The sequence below is a fragment of the Varanus komodoensis genome, unplaced genomic scaffold (assembly GCF_004798865.1).
Source record: "Varanus komodoensis strain SLA01 unplaced genomic scaffold, ASM479886v1 scaffold12, whole genome shotgun sequence".
Taxonomy (NCBI): domain Eukaryota; kingdom Metazoa; phylum Chordata; class Lepidosauria; order Squamata; family Varanidae; genus Varanus; species Varanus komodoensis.
Window position 1 is genome coordinate 30,141,988 of NW_025335349.1, and position 21,656 is coordinate 30,163,643.

General features: G+C 43.9%; 1 protein-coding gene across 2 annotated transcripts; it reads right to left on the minus strand.

Moving 5' to 3' along the window:
• Window positions 1-1,601: 1,601 nt before the first annotated feature.
• LOC123019285 (E3 ubiquitin/ISG15 ligase TRIM25-like) lies at window positions 1,602-21,373 on the minus strand. Of its 2 annotated transcripts, XM_044422069.1 has the most exons (10): window positions 20,699-21,373; window positions 19,375-19,470; window positions 15,708-15,941; window positions 14,738-14,894; window positions 13,407-13,475; window positions 12,478-12,534; window positions 10,341-10,427; window positions 8,285-8,311; window positions 6,268-6,363; window positions 1,602-5,634 (listed from the first exon to the last, which is right to left on the minus strand). In XM_044422069.1, the coding sequence occupies exons 1-10, from the start codon at window positions 21,308-21,310 to the stop codon at window positions 5,105-5,107; spliced, it is 1,965 nt and encodes a 654-aa protein (XP_044278004.1). In that variant the 5' UTR covers window positions 21,311-21,373; the 3' UTR covers window positions 1,602-5,104. The 2 variants fall into 2 exon arrangements, with proteins under 2 accessions (XP_044278004.1, XP_044278005.1); XM_044422070.1 differs by lacking the exon at window positions 12,478-12,534 and having other exon boundaries at window positions 20,699-21,371.
• Between the last annotated feature and the right edge of the window lie 283 nt (window positions 21,374-21,656).

Below are 21,656 nucleotides of genomic sequence, written 5' to 3' on the forward strand. Positions count from 1 at the left end.
AAGCCAACATTGTGACAATGTTTAAACATTTTAATGAACCGATACTGAGCGCTTAGGCTGCAGCTCATCAAAGCAGAATTACAAGGTATTAAGTAAAATAAGGGTAACCCAATCATATTAAAATTGCTGAATTTTTAATACTCCATCTAGCTTTTAATAGAAGGTAAATTATAGTGATCTTTATTTTTGAAGCTAAAACTGTATTAATAGAGGAAGAAAAGCACTGTATAATATAAGTGTGGTATTATTTGAAGCAAAATCCTTTCAGGATATTTTGGCTAGCTTCTTTTTTGAGGTTCTTGTATGTGTGCATACACAGGGTCTCTTCGTGAATTATCTTGAATCATTTGGAACCGTGCTGGCATTTTCTCCTAAATTATCTCCTTCTTTTCAATTAGCTTTTATTATTTTAATCGAGAATCCTCCCTCCCTCCCACAGCTTTTGGAGCTTGCTCACATAATTGCCTATATTTTATGTAAATGGAATTGTTACACCGTAAAATGATATACAAATGTGTCTACCACACAAAGTCCAATAAGGGGCCTGAATAAACCCATTATTTACAATGTAACAGCCTCTGATAGCAGCCTGGGAAACAGAGGCCTGACAGATGCGGCCGGTGATGAGGCCTGAAAAAGTGAATGGGGAGGGCTCCAATAGACCACAATTAATTGACTTTTAAAATAACTCCTTTTTTCACAGTTCTACTTGGCTGAGCAGGATTCACAAATTGCTGTCTTGAACTTTTTAATGGGACAAAATAGCTGCCAATGAAAGTCTAAATGACATGGACTTTGAATGGGAACCGTACAATGACCACACCGTGACAAGTTTTTAACTGACATATTGATTATTTGAGAAGTCGCAGCCACTCAATTGAAGACAGAGGAGGTGAAAGACAGCCAGGGCAGGAACGGAAGCAACTGGGGTGGGGGAGCGATGCTATTTCTAAGGCCGAGCGTTCTTCCCAAATGTAGTGTAAAGTCCTAAAAAATGGACTCCAAAGTGAGTGGTTTCCAGCCAAGTCTCACTGGACTATCTGCTTTCAACAGGAGCACTTGTTCTACCTGCAGCTCAAAACTGAGATAACCAGATGAAGCTTAGCTTAAAAAGATAATCCTCTGCATAAAAACTAATGGGCAGTGTTGAAATCAGGACAGTCAAACCTATTGTTAGCTCCAAAAAAACATGGCAAGACCCTGCCCAAGGGAAGCATCACATAAGCTCAGACCATGCTTCCCAAGGATGACATCCATGCCAGATCCTGGCAAGGTAATGGCACTGAAGAGCCTTGAACAAAAGGATTCCTGTTTCACCATTGAGTTGTACACGGCAATGCCTGGCATGCTTTATCCATAGGTAACTCTCACTGAGTTCATGAGATTTGTTCCCAATTAAGTACTCTCCAATTGTAGCCTTAGTTCCTGCTCTACCTCAAAACTTTCATTTTGATGAAAGCCCCACCCTAAGGTTCAATTAACCTTTTTCCCTAAGTAAACCTATTTAGGAATTAACATGTCACCCATTTCAGTCCTGTAGCCCTGCTCCACGCAGAAGCAACAAGCTTACCTCTGTCCCCAGCAAATGTAACTCCATGGCAAATGATCACAATCAAAATTTATTGAATTGTCATGTAACAAGTCTGATCCACTACAAGAACAGGCTAGGTAATCTTGGATATATCACAGCTTTACAATTGAGACTGTCCAAGATGGCAACAGGCAGATTACAAACCGAAAAAGCAAGGTTAGGAGCTTAACAACAGTGTTTAAGAGACAACATTTATTTTTAATCTCTACTTCTTAAAGCAACCCACAGATCAATGTTACTCATCATAAGAAGCAGAAACTTTCACTACATGTTTTGATTACATAATTTTGCAAGATTCTACAGAGAAGCAGCTTGAATTTCTGTTTTCTGCTGTTTCGATATAAGCACCCATGTGTGCTGAAACCATTTCCTCACAGCTGTGCTTATAACCCAGATGGCTTTCATTTCCTATGCTGAAAGGGTTTGGCAGAAAATGTTAATCTACATGCTAGGTCATCATAATAGTTTAGTATGTATCCCATGCAAATGCAGCCATCAGGAAAGCATTGCTTCTCAGAGAAGGGTTCCACATAAAAAACTAGATTACACAGCAGGCCTCACTGAGCCAAGAAACCACTGGTTTCAAAGGCAAAGCATGAGGCTTCACCCCCTTACCCTGAAGCCAGCAAGGTGTATAATATGCGTAACTCCAGCTCAACAGATGCATCAGTATTATGCCACCAGCCATCTTGCCATGAGATTACAGCAATGCTACTCTTGGCTGAGAAGTGAGGCTGAGAAGTAAGGCTCAGCTACTCTTAGCTGAGTAAACCACAGTGTAAGAACAGGCTAACTTTCTATTAATAATCAAAAAGATCAATATTTAGCCAATGGACAATATCATGCCAGGCTAAAGACTAAACTCTGTTAAGGTAAAAGTAGTGATCTCTATAAACACAGAATTCCCTGTGAATCACAAAGATATTTCAAAATCCTTAGAACTATTCCAGTATCGCCATAAGACTTCATTATCTGGAAAAGACTTCAGTTGTGATCATATCCCCAGCACAAAGAAATACAGAAACTAGTTAAGTCACCATAGTGAACATATCCCAGATCACACAAAATGTGAGTAAGGAAAACTAGATCCAGGTGCCTTCCATCTTGTGGGATTTCTTTTAAGCACATGGAAAAGTGCATCAAAATCCCAACTATCATTTGTAATGAGAAAGCCTAAAGTAAGAGACAAAACTTCATTTGGGGGAACATAGTCCCAAAAGCATTACTAGTGACCTCCTAGTAGTCCTTGTGAGGAAATAGAACTACAGCTTTCTTCATAAAATGAGAAGTACTCACATCCCAGATCAAGTGTGCAAAGGCTTAATTGTGGAAGAAATATCACCTAGAGTTCCCATAGACTACGGAGCTTCAGTATATTGCAAGAGGCTACATTAGACCTTTATCCCAATCATTCTTTCTGCTGAGACCAACCAAGGCCCCAGTAGTGGTTTAGTGTTCTTTTGCTTCCTGTCAACACCACAGCTTGCTGTTTTTAGCTGTCCCATTTCTCCTTCATTTCTTCCCAACAGTGTTCTCTGACTGGACTCTATAACTATAGCAAGAAACTTATGACTTCTTACTTTAAAAACAAGAGCCAGCTTGTGGGAATCATACTTTGTGTTCATCTCAAACTTGCTCCACAGATCTGGGTTCATACTGAAAGCACTGACACTCCCTCAGTTCATTTAACTTCAGCCAGAATATAGGTACTTCTCTACACCTGATAGCATGTGTGCTTCCTAAAATGTGGGACTTCTTAAGCCACAATATTTGGATCAAGCTTCTTTCCAATTCTGTATTTTCCAGTACCAGGAAAAGACAGTTCTTGTTACCATTGGTGTGAAGTAAACAAGGTCTTAAGACCCCTTAGCAGGGTCTCTAGTTTGTCACTCTTTTCTGGTAAACGAGGAACAACTAAGTTGTCTTTGGTGGCCAGGATGCACAACAGCTAGAACCAGGATATATCAACTTCTGAAGAACCATCAAAGCCACAGGAAGGCTAAATAGGTTGTCCAAGAGACCAAGTCCTCCAGCTTTCTCAGGTTCTTTCCCACTTACTGTCTGCTTTTAAAAAGGAAAAAACAGACAGTTCATAGAATATGTTTGAAATGGCAGGTGGGAAGATTTGTGATTACATTTGATACACTGGTTGTTCACCCTTCTTGAAATCACACAAGTGATCCTTTGAGCATTTGCTCCACAGACAAACACTGTCAATGAATGCACCTGAAGGGCTACGTATGACAAGCGAAAGGGATAAGGGACTCCTCCCAACGGTGGCCAGTGGAAGATTCACGCTACAAGCCTAGCCTGAAGCATTCTGAACAACCCCCCCAACCTTCCTCCCAAGAGGCAAACCCTTGCAGCAAAGACTGAAAGACCAAGAGGAGAACTTTTTGTGTCACGCAATCACTCACACATAGGTGTTTAAAATGGATTAGTTGAGATAATTGGGGGGGTCATCTCCCCCACTTCCACCAAAGGCTGGTCTGAGAAGCACAACCACAGCCTGACAATCCCCCTTCTGACATTCCTGTCTCTGCCGGCAGAGTATTGCTGAAAGCCCTCTACAGCTTCAGCTCCTTATGCCTGCATTGCTTTGATAACTGAATCAGGCTAAGAGGGGCTTATCAAGTGGCACAAGAGGGACTTCCCAACATCTTCACATACGAAGAATAAGATGCCTTCAAAACATTGGAAGGAAAGAAGAGGAAGGGGCCCTTTTGAACACTGAAAGCAAGAAGAAACCCCACAATTCAATGTTCCACCTTCTCAGAAGGGCCCTTCCTCCCACTTGCAGTTTTATCAAAGTAGTACCTTCCCTGCTTTTCAAAAGTAGCATCAGCAGTGTTTGATACAAGAGAAGAAAAGTCCTCCCACCTTCTACATAGCTCCAGGCCTGTTCTCATTTATCAGAACCCAAGTCCCTTGTAGTTCCTGGCACAACCATCAAAACAAGTTCTTAAAAACCTACTTAGAAGGCTGATCACTACAAGAGAGAAAGTGGAAGTGGGACTGTGAGGCTTCGGTCCCTTTGCCCATATCCACACCACGGATGCGAAGAATTCTGAACTGAGTCATCTGCACAGAAGCGGCAGCAACAAGGGCACAGAAAGCACCATACTCTTTGTGCTCTGCACTTCTGGCTGCATGTTGAGGCATCCACTGGAGAAGAAGCAAAGAAGCCTCCTGCACAGAGATGCACTTGCTTCCCACTTCTGCAGAGTGACTTGGGGAAAGCGAAGAGTTCAGCCTGCCCAATGACTGCAGTCCACCAAGTTCTGCACGGGCTGCTTGCCCAAAGCACATTTCAATGAGGCTTGGGCAAGAGACTCTTGGTCTCACTAACAGCCCTGCAAAGCAAGTGAAGAGCATCCAAGTAGGAAACTTCATTTTGAAATCAACAAGAAAGCTACACACAAAACTGGCTTCTAACTTGGGGTGTGGGGAGAAGGGGGGGTATTGGCATGGGTTTGCTTGGGTGAGTCTGCAAGTGCTGACATGCCCAGCCCGTCATTTCAGTTGGCAGATCGAGATGGCCGCTTTGCTGGAGAACACCCAGAATGCAGGATAGAGTGCCTCTGTGAACTGCGCTTGGAATTTGTAGAGCAGGGTGGTTTTTGTACTGATGCCGAAGAAAATCAGAAAGCCGCCTTCGTAGTGCAACAGGACACCAATCTTCTTCACCTTGGTGGGGGGCAGGTTCTTTCCAACATCCTTGTGCCAGGCCGAGAGGTTGCCATTGCACCACTCAATGCACCACGAGCAGTCATTGCGCCCCAGGCGGCTTTCCACCCCATGCCTTGCCATGCTCCCGTAACAGACCCCGACTCCAGAGAAAGAGTTGTTCTCCACTTCCACCTCCCAGTAATGAATGCCCCTCTTGAAACACTGGAAAGCCACCACTTGGGAACAGTAGCTGAAGCGCTGGGGGTGGTACTGGTAGTTCTGGGGGGTATCTGCCACAGATACTTTGGTGTTCCTCTCTGATAAGAGCACTTTCTGATGGGCAGTTTTGTAATCCAGAGTGAATTGTGAAGCAACTATAAAGAAAAAATATCACTGGAAACTCAGAAGACACATGCTTAGAGAGCAAAAATAAAAAGTGGGAGGAAGGGAGGAGGGAAGACAATGGAATGATTTTGCTCTGGGTTATATGATGCTAATAGGGAACTCAGACATAAACCAATTTGTCACAAACAACATCATCTGACTCTAAGCAACGGTGGCATAAATCCTAGCTTCCTGGAGAAAAGCCCTGAAAAAAGATGCTGAAGACCATATAACAACTACAACTCGCCCGAGGAATTAGGGTGAAACTAGGGGCTTTCTCTTTAGTTTCCCTGCCCAAAAATGTTTCTTAAATACAAACAAACAAACAAACTTGCAAAAGTTATGTGAGGCAGGCCTTACCTTTGCAGGCAACAACATTAGTTGTTCTTTAGCAAGACTTGTTCTTCCAAAGGTTTGATAAGATTACTCTTATCTACCAATTCACATATAACAAACCTTAAGCCTTTACTTTCCTACTTGCCTACACCACCCCTTTTTAAATAATTGGTGTTACATTGGCTTGGTTCCCAAGCAAGTAGAATGGGACAGAAAGCAGGGAGGGAGGAACAAAATGCTTGGAACTGGATTCATAAAGTTCAGGCTGAAGCGTGTCACTCACTTACATTCCAAAAGTTCCTCTCTTGACTTTGCTAAAAAGCTTTCAAGGGTTGTTAACTGAGTCCTGCTGGAGCTTCTTCCTCTCTGGTTGGGACTTTGTGCTGTAGTTAAGGGATGAAGAGAGGAAAATGTAATTGTGTTTTAAAAGAACTAACCAGTTTTTACGTCAAGCAGGATAGCCCTATTTCCTGAATAATTTGATATAGTTTGTTTATTTATTTAGGGGACTTCTATGCCGCCCCATTCGCCGAAGCCTCGGGGCGGCTCACAGTAGGTCTACTACTGCATCTTGCAGCCTAACCCCAACTGTGTCCATTGGGTTGATTTCAACAGGGCTTACTTTCCCTGTAGTTGTACCGTCATTCCTGGAGAAAGAAACTTTGATCTGGCCTATCTTCAGAGCCAGAAGCCACCAAGTCCCATCTGCCCAGCAGAGGAATGTCCTGGCCCTTTACAGACACATTTTCTTTTCCCTGGGCTTCATGCTCACTCGCATTTGCAGGGAACGCCCTCCCCTGCTGCTGCTGCAACCTAAGCAGCGGAAGTGGTAAGACAGGTTTTCCCCTTTATCCATCTCCCAGAACCTCCTGGTGTTCCAAGAGCTACAGGTCACCAACAGGATGGCTGCATGAAGCCTACAAGGAAGGTGAATGGAGGCCTGAGCTGAAGTGATGAGTTTGTGTTTTTGAATTTTATTTTTACAATCCAAGCAACTCTGTGAACTTATATAAATAAATGAATAAATAAATGAATCCTAGCCCCAAGGGAGGTGGCATAATTGGTTGCTAACATGTATTTATAATGAGAAATCCACCCATCTCCAGGCACCCATCTTTGCTTCACCTGATCACAATCAGGCCCCAGGGCTCCCTCTGGTGGCTTTGTGTAGTTGCTGCTACATGCAATCAAGACCTCTCAATTTATGGTAACCCTATGAATGAATGTGCTGCTCAGTAATTGTAAACCTCTGGTTTACATTTGATTTGTGGCACAACCAAATGGAAATGGACTGTTGCCTTCAGAATTTATTCCTGCTACATGCTTTATTATGACCTGTGTTCCTAATGTTGGATGAAAGGTTGGGGTGAGGTAAGTAGCAGGTATCTGGAACGGCACAATGTCTTTGCTAAAGCTTTCACTTTGCATCTATCATGTAACCTTTATACTGCACTTTCACTGTACAACATTCTCAGTGTTTTTTTTTTCATTCATTTCTGCAAGGAGATTTCAATGTAGGCCACTGTTAGCTCCGTATTACAGAGGAGAAGAGGGGGTCAATAGATCTTGACTAAGGACTCCACTGCACATTAGAGATTCATATTTATTTATTACATTTATACCCCTCTTTTGTCCTGCAAGGAACCCAGGGCAGCTTACATGCTCCTCCTCTTCCTCCTCTCCCTTTTATCCACACAACAATCCTGTGGGGTAGGTCAGTCTGAGAATCAGTGACTGAGCTAATGTCACCCAGTCAGCTTCATGGTGGAATGGGGACTAGAACCCAGATCTCCTGAGTCCCAACCACTCTGCCACACTCTGGTTCTTTCATCTCCTTACACAATTAACTTTGCAGGCAGAAAGTGTAGGGATGCATCAGCTAACTCCACCCACTCTCTTGTGGCCCCAGTGCCCACCCATGTTGGAGGGAAGCGGTCTGCAGCAGAGACAGGTGTGCTAACATAGGCTCCTCATGAGATTTAGAATCCTGAGCAATCAGAACTCTAGGATGTTACCCACTGCAGATGCTTCTCCTAAAACACAGATAGCTAGAATATCTTCCCATCCACTTCACATTACTCTGCATTGTGTGAGGGAGTATAACACCTACCTGGGGCTCAAATCACAAACCAAACCATTCCTGAACCAATTCTGTTATCCTATACACATTATGGACAAAGAAGTATATTTTGCTGAACTTCCTTCTGAAGTGCTCAGAAACTAGGCTCTAAACACAGGCCACCTGTTCTCCAATTTTAAAATGGAGTAATATATGGGTGGCACAAGGGGAGAATTGCTACTTACACCGTTTAGCAGGTCGCCTTCTTGCCTCTGAAAAGGAAAGGAAAGATCAAGTTACTGGGGAACAAGATGATTATTTTTCCTAATTGCCTCCTCAGCATACGCAAAGAACATGGCATCAATGACTCATACTGAGAGGCTAACTGGAAACAGGATTGACTGAGCCTTATTTATTGGGGCTGAAAGAACAGCTCTAAGTAACAAAGTGCCTTTGGACAACCAGGTGCAGCAGGGTTGGTATCTGAAAGGCAACATACGAAAACCCATTGGTGTGGGGATTCTTTGCACCACACCCTAGATTTATATGGCTGGGTTGCACACACTCTGTGGGAAAGAAAATGCACTCTGCACATGCTCATGATTACCCTGCATGAAGGATTGACACTTATAATGGCTGATGATGGAGCCCTCACCAGTAACAAAACCCTTTTGGAGGTATTTTCTTGGCTCTGACAAAGAGGATGGGCCTTGAAATCCTTTTGCTTGACAACTAAAAACACGGCAAGGCTTTTTTTGGTTATGTATGGCTGTCGAACAGTACATAAAAGCAACAAAGCCTCAAACTAAGTCAGGCCACTAAAGTATCAAATGCAATACTGACTGGCAGTGCCTAGAGGAGAGAGAAACGGAGCCTGACACAGCACACCCGCACCTCTAGCACTAAGCGATGATTGGAGACTCATCCCTCTGCCTTTAGGGAAGGCAAGAAAACTCCTCCACTGCCACCACCCAGGAGAAAGCCAAGCGGGAGCAGAAAAAATAGCACTGGCTTATTCTATCATACATGGAACCACACCTAGGATCAGGACCATGGTCTGGCTATGTGACCAAAGTAAGGCTGAAACTAATCTCATCTTTTCAGCTGTGCAAGTGAATTAAACGTCTCACAACCGATGCCTGTGGATCAGAGCAAAATAGAAGTTGGAGAGCTGCAAAGAGGTGAGAGTCCCTGCACTGTCCGTCTGCAATGGTAACCTATCGGGGCAGCTCCTGCTTGGTCTACATGGAAAACAGGATGGGCTGCCTGAATGAGAGCACTTTATGATTTCCAGCTAGGTTTACTCAAAGCTGGGGACCATTTCGCAGTCAAACCAGGAGCAAGCTGACCTTAGACAGTATAAGACAGTGATGGCGAACCATTTAGAGACCGAGTGCCCCAACTGCAACCTAAAACCCACTTATTTATCGCAAAGTGCCAACACTGTACAAAACCTGAAAACTGAGGTTTTAGTTTAGAAAAAAACAACTCACAGCCAGGCCAAGCAATACACACACACACACATACATATATTCTTGACAGCGCACTGACCGGCCATGCGAAAGCCTGGACAAGTCACGGCTAATGAGTCAGGGTTTGTGACGACATTGCCTGGAGCCACTATTCCTTTCCAAGCATGCGCATGGCCCCTATGTGGGCTGTTATCTGATGCTTGGCTGCTGGGGCGATGCTGGGGTGACTTGGCTCGCGTGCCAACTGAGAGGGTTCTGCATGCCCCTTGTGGCACGCGTGCCATAGGTTCGCCATGACTGGTATAAGGTATGGACCATATATTACAGATTCATGTTCCTTGAATTTTTAAGGGAACTGGGGTGGAGTTGGAGGGGAGACACAAGGGCAAATACAAATTTTTGTCCAAAGGTAAGAAATTTACCCTTTCAAAGATCAAATGAGCTGTACTTTTCTCAGAAGAAATTCTTACAGAAGCTAAAGAGCAAACTCAAGTGGGCCCATTCTGATGATCAAACAGTTCACCATGAACCATGGTGGGCTGTAGTACATGCCCATGGCCTATCTGAGTATTTTTGGCATTACTGGGCTTGTTGTGCCTGCCACATAAGTCAGGCTGTGTGAGGGTTAAACTCCCCCCCACTTTTTGGCTGTTTAGCCCTTGCACGATCTTCCCCTGCTGGATCCTTCCTACCACCTCCCCTGCAGGACTACTCCAAGCAAATGAAGCCAATCTGCTGGGAATTCCCCTGCTTTCTTTTATCTCAACTACTCCATGAGAGAAACAGAACTGGTATTTATTTATCACTTCAATCAGCTCTCCACACTCACTGGATTCTGGAGCACCAGAAGCAGTCGCCTCTTCCGTGGCTTTCTCCTGTGATGAATCTGGTGGCTGATCATCTCCCTTTGCAGCCCCTTTGGGGAAAGGAGAGAGAGCATACAAAGTGAGATTCGGCAAATGAATATGCAAAGTACAATGCACAGCCCTTGCTGCTTCTGGAAGAGCCTCTCCCAGCCTGCAGTTACCCGGATGTTTTGGGCACAATTGTATTCCCATCAACTCCAACCAGCATGGCTGATGGTTAGGAATGCTGGAAGTTGAATATCAGGATGGGGGAGCAGTTGTATTTATTCATCCTCCCCACTCAGTACACAAATGGTGGCATCACTTGGCACAGCCCATCTGAATGTGGAAGGTGCCATTTAAGTTTCATAGTCAATAGCCACTGACTGAACTCTCGTCTCGTAAAGGTCTATTCTAGACAAGAGGCACCATTAACTATTTGATGCCAGATCCTGAACATGGGATACTCAACTTTTTATGGGTCAAAGAGTTAAAAAGGCCTTGATATCAAATAATAACCATGCATTAAGAGATGGCCTGATAAAAAAAAATTGGTATTCCATGAAAAAGGGAATTAGTCCTCCCATCTATTCTCTGATGTCCCTGGTAGAAGTGTGTGGAAAATACTCCAGGAAAAATGATGATTTCATAACCTATGGGAATATGATCAGCCAACGAGGAGGAGTCAAATCTCAGCAACAACTAAAAGATGAAGGAAAAAAAATATACAATGGTTTGTTTACCACCAATTGGTTTCAAGACTGAAAGGGGAAATACAATCAGGGAAAGGTATTGTAAGAAATTTGATAGATCTTGAAAAGTTGATTATACAACAAAATGATCATTTATTAGGAAGGCTTTATAAGCAGTTACTTCAGCATGACACTGAAAAAAGTTTTGGAAGCCGTCCTGAGGCTTTTTGCGAATGGACTGGCATATAGATGTTCCAAATAAATAAATAAAATCAGCAAGACAAGAAATGTATGACAGTTTGGAAGCAAAATCTCGGAGAAGAAGTATCACCTCATCAATGGGAAACTTTATGGAAGAAAGCCATTAAATTCACAACCAGCCAAGCACTAAGAGAAAATTCGTATAAGATGATTTCTCAATGGTATATTACTCCAAAAGATATAGGAAAAATAGATAAGAACTACAATGGAAAATGCTGGAAATGTAACAGAGTGGATGGGACTTTCTACCACATGTGGTGGACTCCTGAAACAAGTCAAAGATTCTGGAAATTGATACATGCAGAAATACAAAATACTTTTAAAACTAAGTTTCCTATGAGTCTTAAGAACATAATGCCAGAGACTTTTTCAAAGAATATGCCAGTTATTTAAATGCATGACAACTGCAGCAAGAATTTTAATTGCTTTTAAATGGAAAACACCAGAATGCCCAACAACTGAAGACTGGAAAAATAAGTTAGCAGAGTATGCAGTGATGGCAAGAGTAACTAATTATGTAAACAAGATCAAATGAAGAATTTAATGACAAATCAAAATTCTATCATACTTTTTAAAAAGTTGTTGATGATTTATAATCAATTTGAAGTGATTGGAAAATTTGTCAGTATGCAGAACAATAATTCTCCTTTTTCTGAATTTCTATAGAATATTGAAAGACAGAAAGAAAGACATTTCTGGTCTCTTTGAAATTTGTGGGCTTGAATGTATTGGTTATACTTGTTCAAAAATCTTTGGCAATTGTATTTTACTTTTTATATATCCATCTATCCTTCTTTTTCTGTATTGTATTTATGTTAAGAAAACAATTTAAAAATTATTAGATGTCATGAGATAGTTCGACTAACCAATCACCAAATAAATACACACTGAGTAGTGCAATACCGAGTGCCTTGCAGTGTAAGATGCCAAAAATGTCTATCTCATGGGCAGGTCTTCTACCAAGCTACCCTTCCAAGCAAATCAGGACAAAAAGGTTTCTAATTAAACTCTTTGTTAAGTTAAAACAGACCAACTGGGGTGGCTTTAGGATACAAAAGAGAAGTATTGGAGAAATCAGTAACCAAAGACACAAGCAAAGTTGGAACACTGGCCATTAGGGAAATGCCTTTAATGATGCAAAGTGGTGTCCAAAAGGGGTTGGCTCTACCTTCAGGGTAGTTCATAGTGCTTCTGGCCCAAAAGTCAGCAATCATTTGATCCAATGCTGTAGAAACAGACCAACAATGCTAAGTCCTCCGCAAACGAGCTTTGCCTGTTAAACAGTTTCCCACAAAACTTGACAGGGTTTGGTTCTTACCAGCTTCTTGGTTTATCTCTGGATCTGCTGGCCTTGGCTATTCAGCTAAGAATTCTGACCCTGCCTCTTCTTCCAGTTCTGATTTGGGACAAGCGGACCTAGTCTCCATATCCACATCTTTTCTGTAGAAACCCTTTTCTCTGTCCCTCTACTTAGATCACTCCAAAACCGTTTTTCCAGTATGACTTGCAATTACTGCAGGCTGGCATTCCATTAACCACTTTTTAACCTTGCATCTGATTGTAAAGTGTGCTTTTCTCCAAGCATATACCATTCCCAGTAAACCTAACATTCATTCATTGTGAGGACCAAAGTCCAAAAGATAGATAATTGGAGACAGATACCATCTTCTATGCACTTCCCAAAAGCTATGAAGAAATTATTTCCTGTTATGTGCACATTTCTGGTCAAAAACCTGGTCAAAATCCAGGTTTGCAGAGTTCTGTAGCATTTAAAAACCTGTTAAAGCTATGTGACCAATGACAGCATGACTAAAGAAACACACATTCACACTACAAAACCACTATGCTTCTATCAAACCATGGCCAGCCTCAGTTTAAGCAAGTTGGAAACAAACGTATTTGCTGTCATTAAAGGAATTCAGCTGTCAAGAACAGAACAGAATCATACAGCTGGAAGAGGCCTAGAAGGCCATCGGGTCCTACCCTCTGCTCAAGTCAGGACTCAAGTCTCCCATCCAAATACAAACCAGGCCTGACTTCTTTTAACCTCTGAGAATAGGCAGGATTAGGCAGTTGTGGAAGTTTTTATTTACTCACTTGATTCATTTTTTTTCTTTCCTGGTTGCAAGAAATTGGTCTGTGGTTTGAAGTTTGACTGTGTACTTCCTGAAAGGAGAATATATGGCATGTATCAACATAAATGACATTAATTTTAGCTATTATTACATGGGGAGGAGGGCAAAATGCCATGATGGCATTTATGGATCTGCTTTTTGTATACAGTTGGATTTTATCAGCATGGTCTTAATTCAACATAAACTAAAACTGACTTAGGTCAGTGGAAGCCATCAAGGACTGCTGAATTTAGAAGTTTGGAACTGTAATCACTAGGTTTCCCTACCACACTTACCTTCCCCTTGTAGACATGAAACACTATGCATTCTGCTGCCTATGAATCAAAAGACAGCAGTTCTACAATTTATGAAACATGGAAGGAGAAGGGAGGCGAGGGACAGAAGAAAGGACGAATGTACAGATGAAAGAACAAATGACCTATGGCACTTGAAAAAAAAAACAGATTTGTATGTTTGGGTGATGATGTGGAATGGCGATATTATAAACATAATCGGTTGGATAGAGACTATCCCATCCTCCACAAATGGAAGAGTTTCTTCTGTTTGCGGAGGACACCAGCATCAAGGAAAGGCTCCTTGCAGGAGGAAGGAGGCAAAGGAACAGCATTCCCACAATTCCTCCTTCCATGCTGTTCAGAGGCAAGGACATCCAGTTCACAGAGATCTGCTCCATGCAACTTTAGAACCAACCCAATCAAGTAATGGATTTCTGTATATAACGAATATCTGATCTTTGCTTCATGCTGTTCTCCAAATTAAGTCCAAATTAAATAAAGCATATGTTTGCTGTCCTGTGAGAAAAGGTGCTATACTGAATAAAGCTGTAGTCTAGACCATAAGAAAATAAGATTTTTCCCAACAGGTGGGACTCATCATCTGCATGTGCGGCTTCAAGTTATTTTCCCACCCCAGTTCTGTATTCTAAATGATATTGAGATATCATGCAATGGCATCCTCATTACCAGAGTGCACATACCATTGATATGCCCACATTATAGATGGAAGACTGAGACTTGGTGTTATCACTTTACCAAAAGCTTCCTACCAAGATCCCCTCTCCCTGAGTCATCTACTAGCCAGGATTCACACGTTCCAGCTCAATGTGCTGGCCCCAACTTTCACAATAATACTTTGTGACACCTCTATAACTCAAAAAACCAGGTTCCTTTTACAAGCAATAGTTGCACAAACCCTAAACCTGTGAACACCCATTCCTGTAATTTCCACCAAATGTAGTCTTTAAAACTTTAACACATGACACATGCCAGTAGGAGATGGGGGAAGAATAAGCACCTTCTGTATTCTTGTCTTTAGGATGAGTCAAAAACTGTTTCACACTTTCCTTGAGGCCAAAGGCCTTTTGATAAATGGCATGTATCAACTTTTGATCCAAATCTATTTTGGGAATGAATACGTCTTTGAAGGGTAACTGCCGCAGTTTTGCTGACTTCTGAAATAAAATGGAAGATTCGTGAGGATTCAAAGGCTCCATAGCAAGGGCTGCAACCACCTCCCACCTGGCGGGCAGGGCCGCTTCACACATTACATTGCACTCCAGTAGAGGGGCCCAGCCATCTCTCGTTTGTCAGCCACAGAATGCCACTGTCCTGCCACTATGGAAGCAAAGGCGGCATTCAGGGCCAGCCAGACCCTTCCTCAGCTAAGTGGAGCTCTACGCAGACCCCAGGAAAGCCAAGCAAAGGCTGAGATCCTAAACAGACAAACTTGGACGTTCTGAGCGAGAGGCTTAGGATCAGCCTACCTGAGCCATTTTACATATGACATTTTCCATAGATGAACTTATACCCATCCAGAGGAAAAGTTCATGAAGACTGATACACACTGTCACATGCAAAGACCACATCTTCCCTCTTTCAGAAGATGAGCTCTGAAATGGCTGTTGTGACCTCACTTCCAAGCACTGTTTCCCAGTGTAGGAAAAGTGAATGATCTTTACACAGAATCATGTATGCCATGAATAACAAGCTTGAGGAGGTTTTTCTGAGAGGTGGGAAGAACGGAGAACATCACTCCAACGTGAGCCCACTAATGTGCCAATTGGCTCTCCTTGTCAATTCAAACAGAGAATAATTATCTTTTTGTCCACAAAAGAAGCAACACTGGATAGCCAAAGCTATTTCTAGCCTTTCTTCCTGGTCTGAAATGACTTGATTTTAAAAAGAGGGAACAACTTCCCTAAAGAAGGAACTGTTGAGAAACGCTTTAACTGCCCTGCTCAGAAATTTAACAAACTGAGAATTACCTTTAAAAATGCGATATCATCAACTTCAGTCAAGGCCATTTCGATTTGGTCTCTTTCCCCTTGAATTTCATTTTTTTTCTTACCAAGGACTTTATATACAAAATCATATTTATCTCGGACTCTCTTCTCTTCTGCTAAGACCTTCTTGACAGATTCTTTTTCTTCTTCTTCAATTAAAGCAATCATTTCCAGGAATTCTGACTTCAGCAAGTCCAGCTTCCGTCTAGCTGTGTCCTGAAGAGGCAAGAACCATTTGGAAACCTTCAAAAATGTTATCTGGGTAACCAGCCCAAAGGGCTACTCTAGTTTCTCAGTACTGAAGTCAATGGAGGGCAATTTTATACAATGAGAGCATAAAAATGAGTTTCAGATGAATTCCAAGTAGTGCTTTCTGAACTGCTTTTTTTCATAAGATCCAAAATGCTTCAGGGGTTTTATAGAGGCAGAAATAATAATTTCACAATTCACAGTACTTCACACACAGAGAGAGAGAGAGAACTCAGAGGGTCAAGTGACTCTCAAATTAAAGCTGAAAGAGATCACCCAAAAATAAGGTAGGAAAGCTTTCTAGGTAAATTTAAAAATGAAAAAAAGTTTTAAAAATAGAATAGGGCTAATCTGCAGGCTTCAGGATATACAAAATGTTGAGAAGTCAGCTACGAAGTAAGAGAAAAGAAAACTTGAAGGGGCTGTGCAGAGAAAAGTTGTAACTGGAGCGCAGAACCCGCTGACAAGTTGTAAGAAATCACCAGGGGGTGCTTAGAGAGGGGGAACATGCACATTACACAGGGTCATTTCATGAGGAAAGGAAAGAGACATTTTTCCACGTTCCCAGTCCCCAGAACCAGCAGCTCATGAACAACCTACTATATAGGAATAAAATGGTTAGGTTCAAAGCGTGCAGCCTACTTCTGAACGTATTACTTCACAGTATGGTAAGCAAAGGCCTGTGAAAGGGATCCTTTCCCTTTTACTCTGAACCTGAAATTCTAGAGTCTGCCTATTAAGCCTAAACAGAACTACAAGGTTCCTATTCCAGAATGGTGTATGTCCTAGAAAGGAGCATTCCTCTTACTGGGTGCAAACATACCACAACATTTTGTTGCACACCTGATTTTAATAGAAAGACTTGATATTTCATCATTTTTGTGAGTCATAATTTTCAGTGGATAACAGAAAATGCCAGGTGCAACAAATCAACTATTACTATTGCAGTCAACCCCTGGCATTACAGGTCGATGTTATGTCCCACACAGACAGCTGGTGATGAAGTTCAGTTTATTTTTTTCCAGATTAATTGCTCACATCTACTTTCAGTTGAAACATTATTTTAAAGTGGTTATTAAAAGGCACATGGCACAAAGGAAATGTCCTCTGTTGGAATGGCCCAAGCTTTGTTTCAGTCACACTGCATGAAATATATTGCATCAAATAACCCATATGAACCAAGTGGAATAGGGAATGCTCTCCCCAATGGGGTCTGCCAGGCACCAGCATTGTCATATTTTAGGCACCCGTTAAGACATTCCTCTTTGCCTAGCGCTTAGATTTAGCACACTATCCTATGGCCTGCACCTCTGGCACATGGGGGCCTCCAAGGTGCCAATGCTCTCCTGGGCTGCAGTCGGCAGAGCAAAAGGAGCAACAGCGGCGGTTACCTCCTCCCGGTTTCTAATTTCCTGTACTTTTACAAGATAGGCTTTTCAACCCACACAGCAAGGGCACTTCAGAGGGGCAGGGAAGGAATTCAGAATAATTTATGGCCCAGCCTCTCCAATGTCTTCTCCTCACCACCCACCAGAGGGCTCCTTTCCTTCTTCAAGGTTGTACTGAGAGCCTCAGAGAAGGAGCTGGTGTGGTTCTTGGCTGTGAGGAGGCAGAGTCTGGGGATGGCTCGCCAATTCTATACTGTGAGACTGGAGCACTGTCTTGGACCTTGGAGGGGGTTTTCCAAGACTTTCTATAGCCTCTGAGGATTGCTCCTTTGGTTGTCATGAAGCCTTTGCTACTTTCAGTTGTTTTTAGCTGTTTTGCACTGTATGTTTTCAATTCCTTAGGTATTTTTCTCTTTTTATCTCTCTTAATTTTTTCTTTTTTTTTTCCTCTTAATTTTTTCTCTTGAGAAACCTAAAAAAGCAAAGTTAAACAGCTTATGCGAGAACCATTTACTCTCTAAACAAACACTGCACCAAATGGAGCCAGTGGCAATTTCCACTGTGTAAGCAGAACTCAAAGATGGGCATGATAAAGGACCAATATGGCAGGGACCTAACAGAGGCAGAGGAAATTAAAAAGAGGTGGCAAGATTACACAGAGGAACTATACAAGAAAGAGCTTAATGTCCCTGATAACCACGATGGGGTGGTCACTGACCTCGAGCCAGACATCCTGGAATGTGAAGTCATTAAAGGAATTCATTAACTGGGAGTAACTGTGGGCATTCGGAAAGCTCTTTTCATTTTATTTAAGAAATATGGAACTGAGAAATTGAACAACTTCAACTTTTATCCATCATAAATGTTCTACTATATGGAAACTCATCCACATCAGCTTGTGTCAGATTAAGTGTCCAACCAAAAATTTTTATGACACCCTTCCGTGTGACATCTAAGACAGCTCACATCAAAGGAGCAGACACATGGAAATAAAGACTGCTACACACATACTCCTGACTGCTCTTTCGGAGGACAGATACTGAAGCTGAAGCTCAAATACTTTGGCCACCTAATGAGAAGGACTCACTGAAAAAGACTCTGACGCTGGGAACAACTGACGGCAAAAGGAGAAGGGGATGGCAGAGGTGGCTGGATGGGGTCACTGGGGGAGAGGGTGTGGGGCTGGGTGGACTCCAGCAGATGGTGGAGGACAGGAGAACCTGGAGGAATGCTGTCTATGGGGTCATGAAGAGCTGGACACGACTTTGCGACTAAACAACATACACACATACTCCAAACAACAAAAGACAGTTAAAAGAAAAGAACAGATAAAGCATCACCTACAAGTCATTCTGACCAGATCAAATTAAAAGGTCTTTGCCGCCTTCAGGTGGCAGAATGGACCAGCTTGTGGCACAGAAGAGGGAGGGGCTGTAGCTCAGTGGTATGGCATGTGCTTTGCATACCAAAGGTCGCTGCTTCAACCCCTGGTACCTCCCAATTCTTCTGCAGGGCAGGATCTTACCTGAAACTGTGGTCAGCCCCTGCCAATCAGCATTCACAATGCTGGACTTGAGGATCTGACTCAGCCCAAGGCAGTTTCCTGTGTCAGATGCCTCGTCCCAGGCCGTTTTGGAACAGACTTCACAGAATATGACTCTTTGGTGTCATGAATGAGTGGCAACCCGTTAACAGTGGGCCAGTGTCTAGTGCTGCCCAGGCACATGAAAAACCCACGGCCAGAGCAACAGGAAGCTTGTGCTCCCTAAAAAGCAACTGGAAAGGCTTCCTTGCAGAACAGGTCAGTGGAGCTCTCAGAAGGGCTCTCTGCAGGTCTCCGGCTTGATGATCTAGTGTTACCTGGCAGTGGGTCTGGCTGGCACAACATGAACTACAAACAGAGGGGCAGGGAACACCTTGTCTTGGTTTCCTCTTCAACCTAGGCTGCGTGCACTACAGCAATGCACTTTCCCCTGAGCTGTCGCCATCATCTTTTTAAAATCTTCTCTTACACTGATTTGTTTCTGCTGCATCCGCACTTGGTTCAAGGACTGGTCAGCCTTCTCGTTCAGAGCATAGAGTTCAGTCAGCCTTTGCTTCAGCTGGGACTGTAGGAGAACAGAAGAGGGTATACTTCAGAGAACAGGGCAACCATTCCCATCCACTAAAAGGCATGCATCACCCTTGCCAGCACATAATATTCTTTTCTTCAAAAATGTGGGGTCACTTCAAATCCTTACATGCAGGGAATGAGAACCCGTGGGAGACATGCTTAGGAAACATTCAAGGAGCCCTGGAGGTGGGGGCAACAGTAGACACTATCCCCAAGCTATATAAATTCATTTTAACGCCTGCAAACTGTACATTGAAGAGGACTATCTTTGCATAGCCAGAGGCTTTTGAGGTTTGTGCCAAGAATACAGGTACAGCTGCATATATTAAGCTCTTCTGAAACCTATCTCATGTTAAGGTCAGAATTTCTCATTACAGTTCCCCAGCACGCATTCACTGAATGTGTGACGATGGTCTGCAGAGGGTCCCAGGTGGGTTTCCTCCTGGATATGCTTGCTTTGAGTTGGATTTTGTTTGTGTGGGGTCAGATACATACTCCTCAAAGGTTCTGGCACCCAAGGCCAAGTAAGACAGGGCCCCCATATTTTCAATAGCAGTATACTAAGTTTCAGCAAGCACAGTTTTTCTTGTCTGCACCAACAAGCGACACCTATCAGAATCTCCTCTTCTGCAAACTAACCCACAAATCCCTGCCCTCTTTCCAACAGACCAACCTTCCTTGTAACATTTAAGATCTACCCAAGTTTTTAGGCCATGAAAGCACAGGCCATTGCACCATTTATTTAGGAAAGCATTATACAGTTTTGCTGTCATCTAAAGTTGCCCAAAGCCTCTGACTGTTCTTGCTGCAATTTATATAGCAGCAAGGTCTCTCCCTCCAAGGTCCGTTTGCTCATCTGCATGTAATTACTTTCTCTGTGTAGCTGTCATGCAGGGAGGCGAGATGTTTTGGGTATGGTGTTGCAGCACATGAGAAAGGGCAGGATCCATCCTTCCTCTATCCAGATATATCCCCCCACCCCAGGAAATTGCCTCTTGCATGGCAAAGCCAAGAAAAAAGGAATCATTGTGGGTGAGTGAGCCGGAGGACATGGAGGATGGCCCAGCACAGAACCCAAAGACCTCCCCAGTGGGTGCTAATGACTCTGGGACACAGAAGCAGGCCGGGATTGCTTAAGCCCAAGCTTAGGAAAGGCTGGGCAATACTGGGATTCGAGAGTGCGCCTTTCAGAGGCATGCATGTGCATGGCAGAGCCTTCTCACCTCCTTCTCTTCCTTGGCCTCTTCCAAGGGGACGGTGACACACTTCTTGTGGGTGACCAGGCAGAAGCAGCAGATGCAGCTGCCGTGCTCCTTGCAGTAGAACTCCAGCAGTTTACTGTGGGCCTGGCACTTCCGCTGCTGGAGGTCCGCCACAGGCGAAGCCAACTGGTGGCTCTTGAAGGCCGGGCTCTCCAGGTGAGGTTTCAGGTGCTCCTGGCAGAATGAGGCCATGCAGGTGAAGCAAGTCTTGGTCGCAGCCGCCTGCAGGCAACTATCGCAGGCCACCGCGGGGGGACTGCTGCTGGCCCTCTGCTTCGCTTTCTCATCCTTCTTGGGCGGGCCACCCAGGGTGCCCTGGAACTCCTCCACCACCCGGCACAGCACCGTGTTCTTCTTCAGCTCCGGCCGGCTGTCGAAGCAGCTCCTGCACTGGGGGCAACTAAAATTCTTCTCCAGGTCGCCCCACGTCATCTCCAGGCAAGGCAAACAGAAGTTGTGCCCGCATGGCGTGGTGACCGGGCTCTCGAAGACGCAGAGGCAGATGGCGCAAGTCAACTCCTCTTCCAGCCCGACCAGGGTCGGAACGGAGGATGCTCTCAGCAGCTGCGACATCGCTGATTGACTGACCGGAATGGCGCCCGCCGCTGCTCGCGAGCCCACGGAGAAAGCGAAACTCAACGCGCCCTAGCGGCTCGTGCAGTTCCTGGAAATCACGTGAGCCGGGCGGGGCGGGGCGACCGAGGAGCCTTCGCTGGGCAAGCAAAGCCTCTCCCGCCGGCCCGGAAGCGACCCACCCCGCTGGGAGCTCGCCAAGCTCGGCCCCCAGTGCCTTTAATGCCCACATAGGTGCGACGGAAGTGCTCCCATGCCCCGCACCGGGAAAGAAAAGACTCCAGATTAACTCAGTTCAGCGGAGCCGGCTCCGTTGTTAGGGACACCCGATTTTGTGTACCAGGGA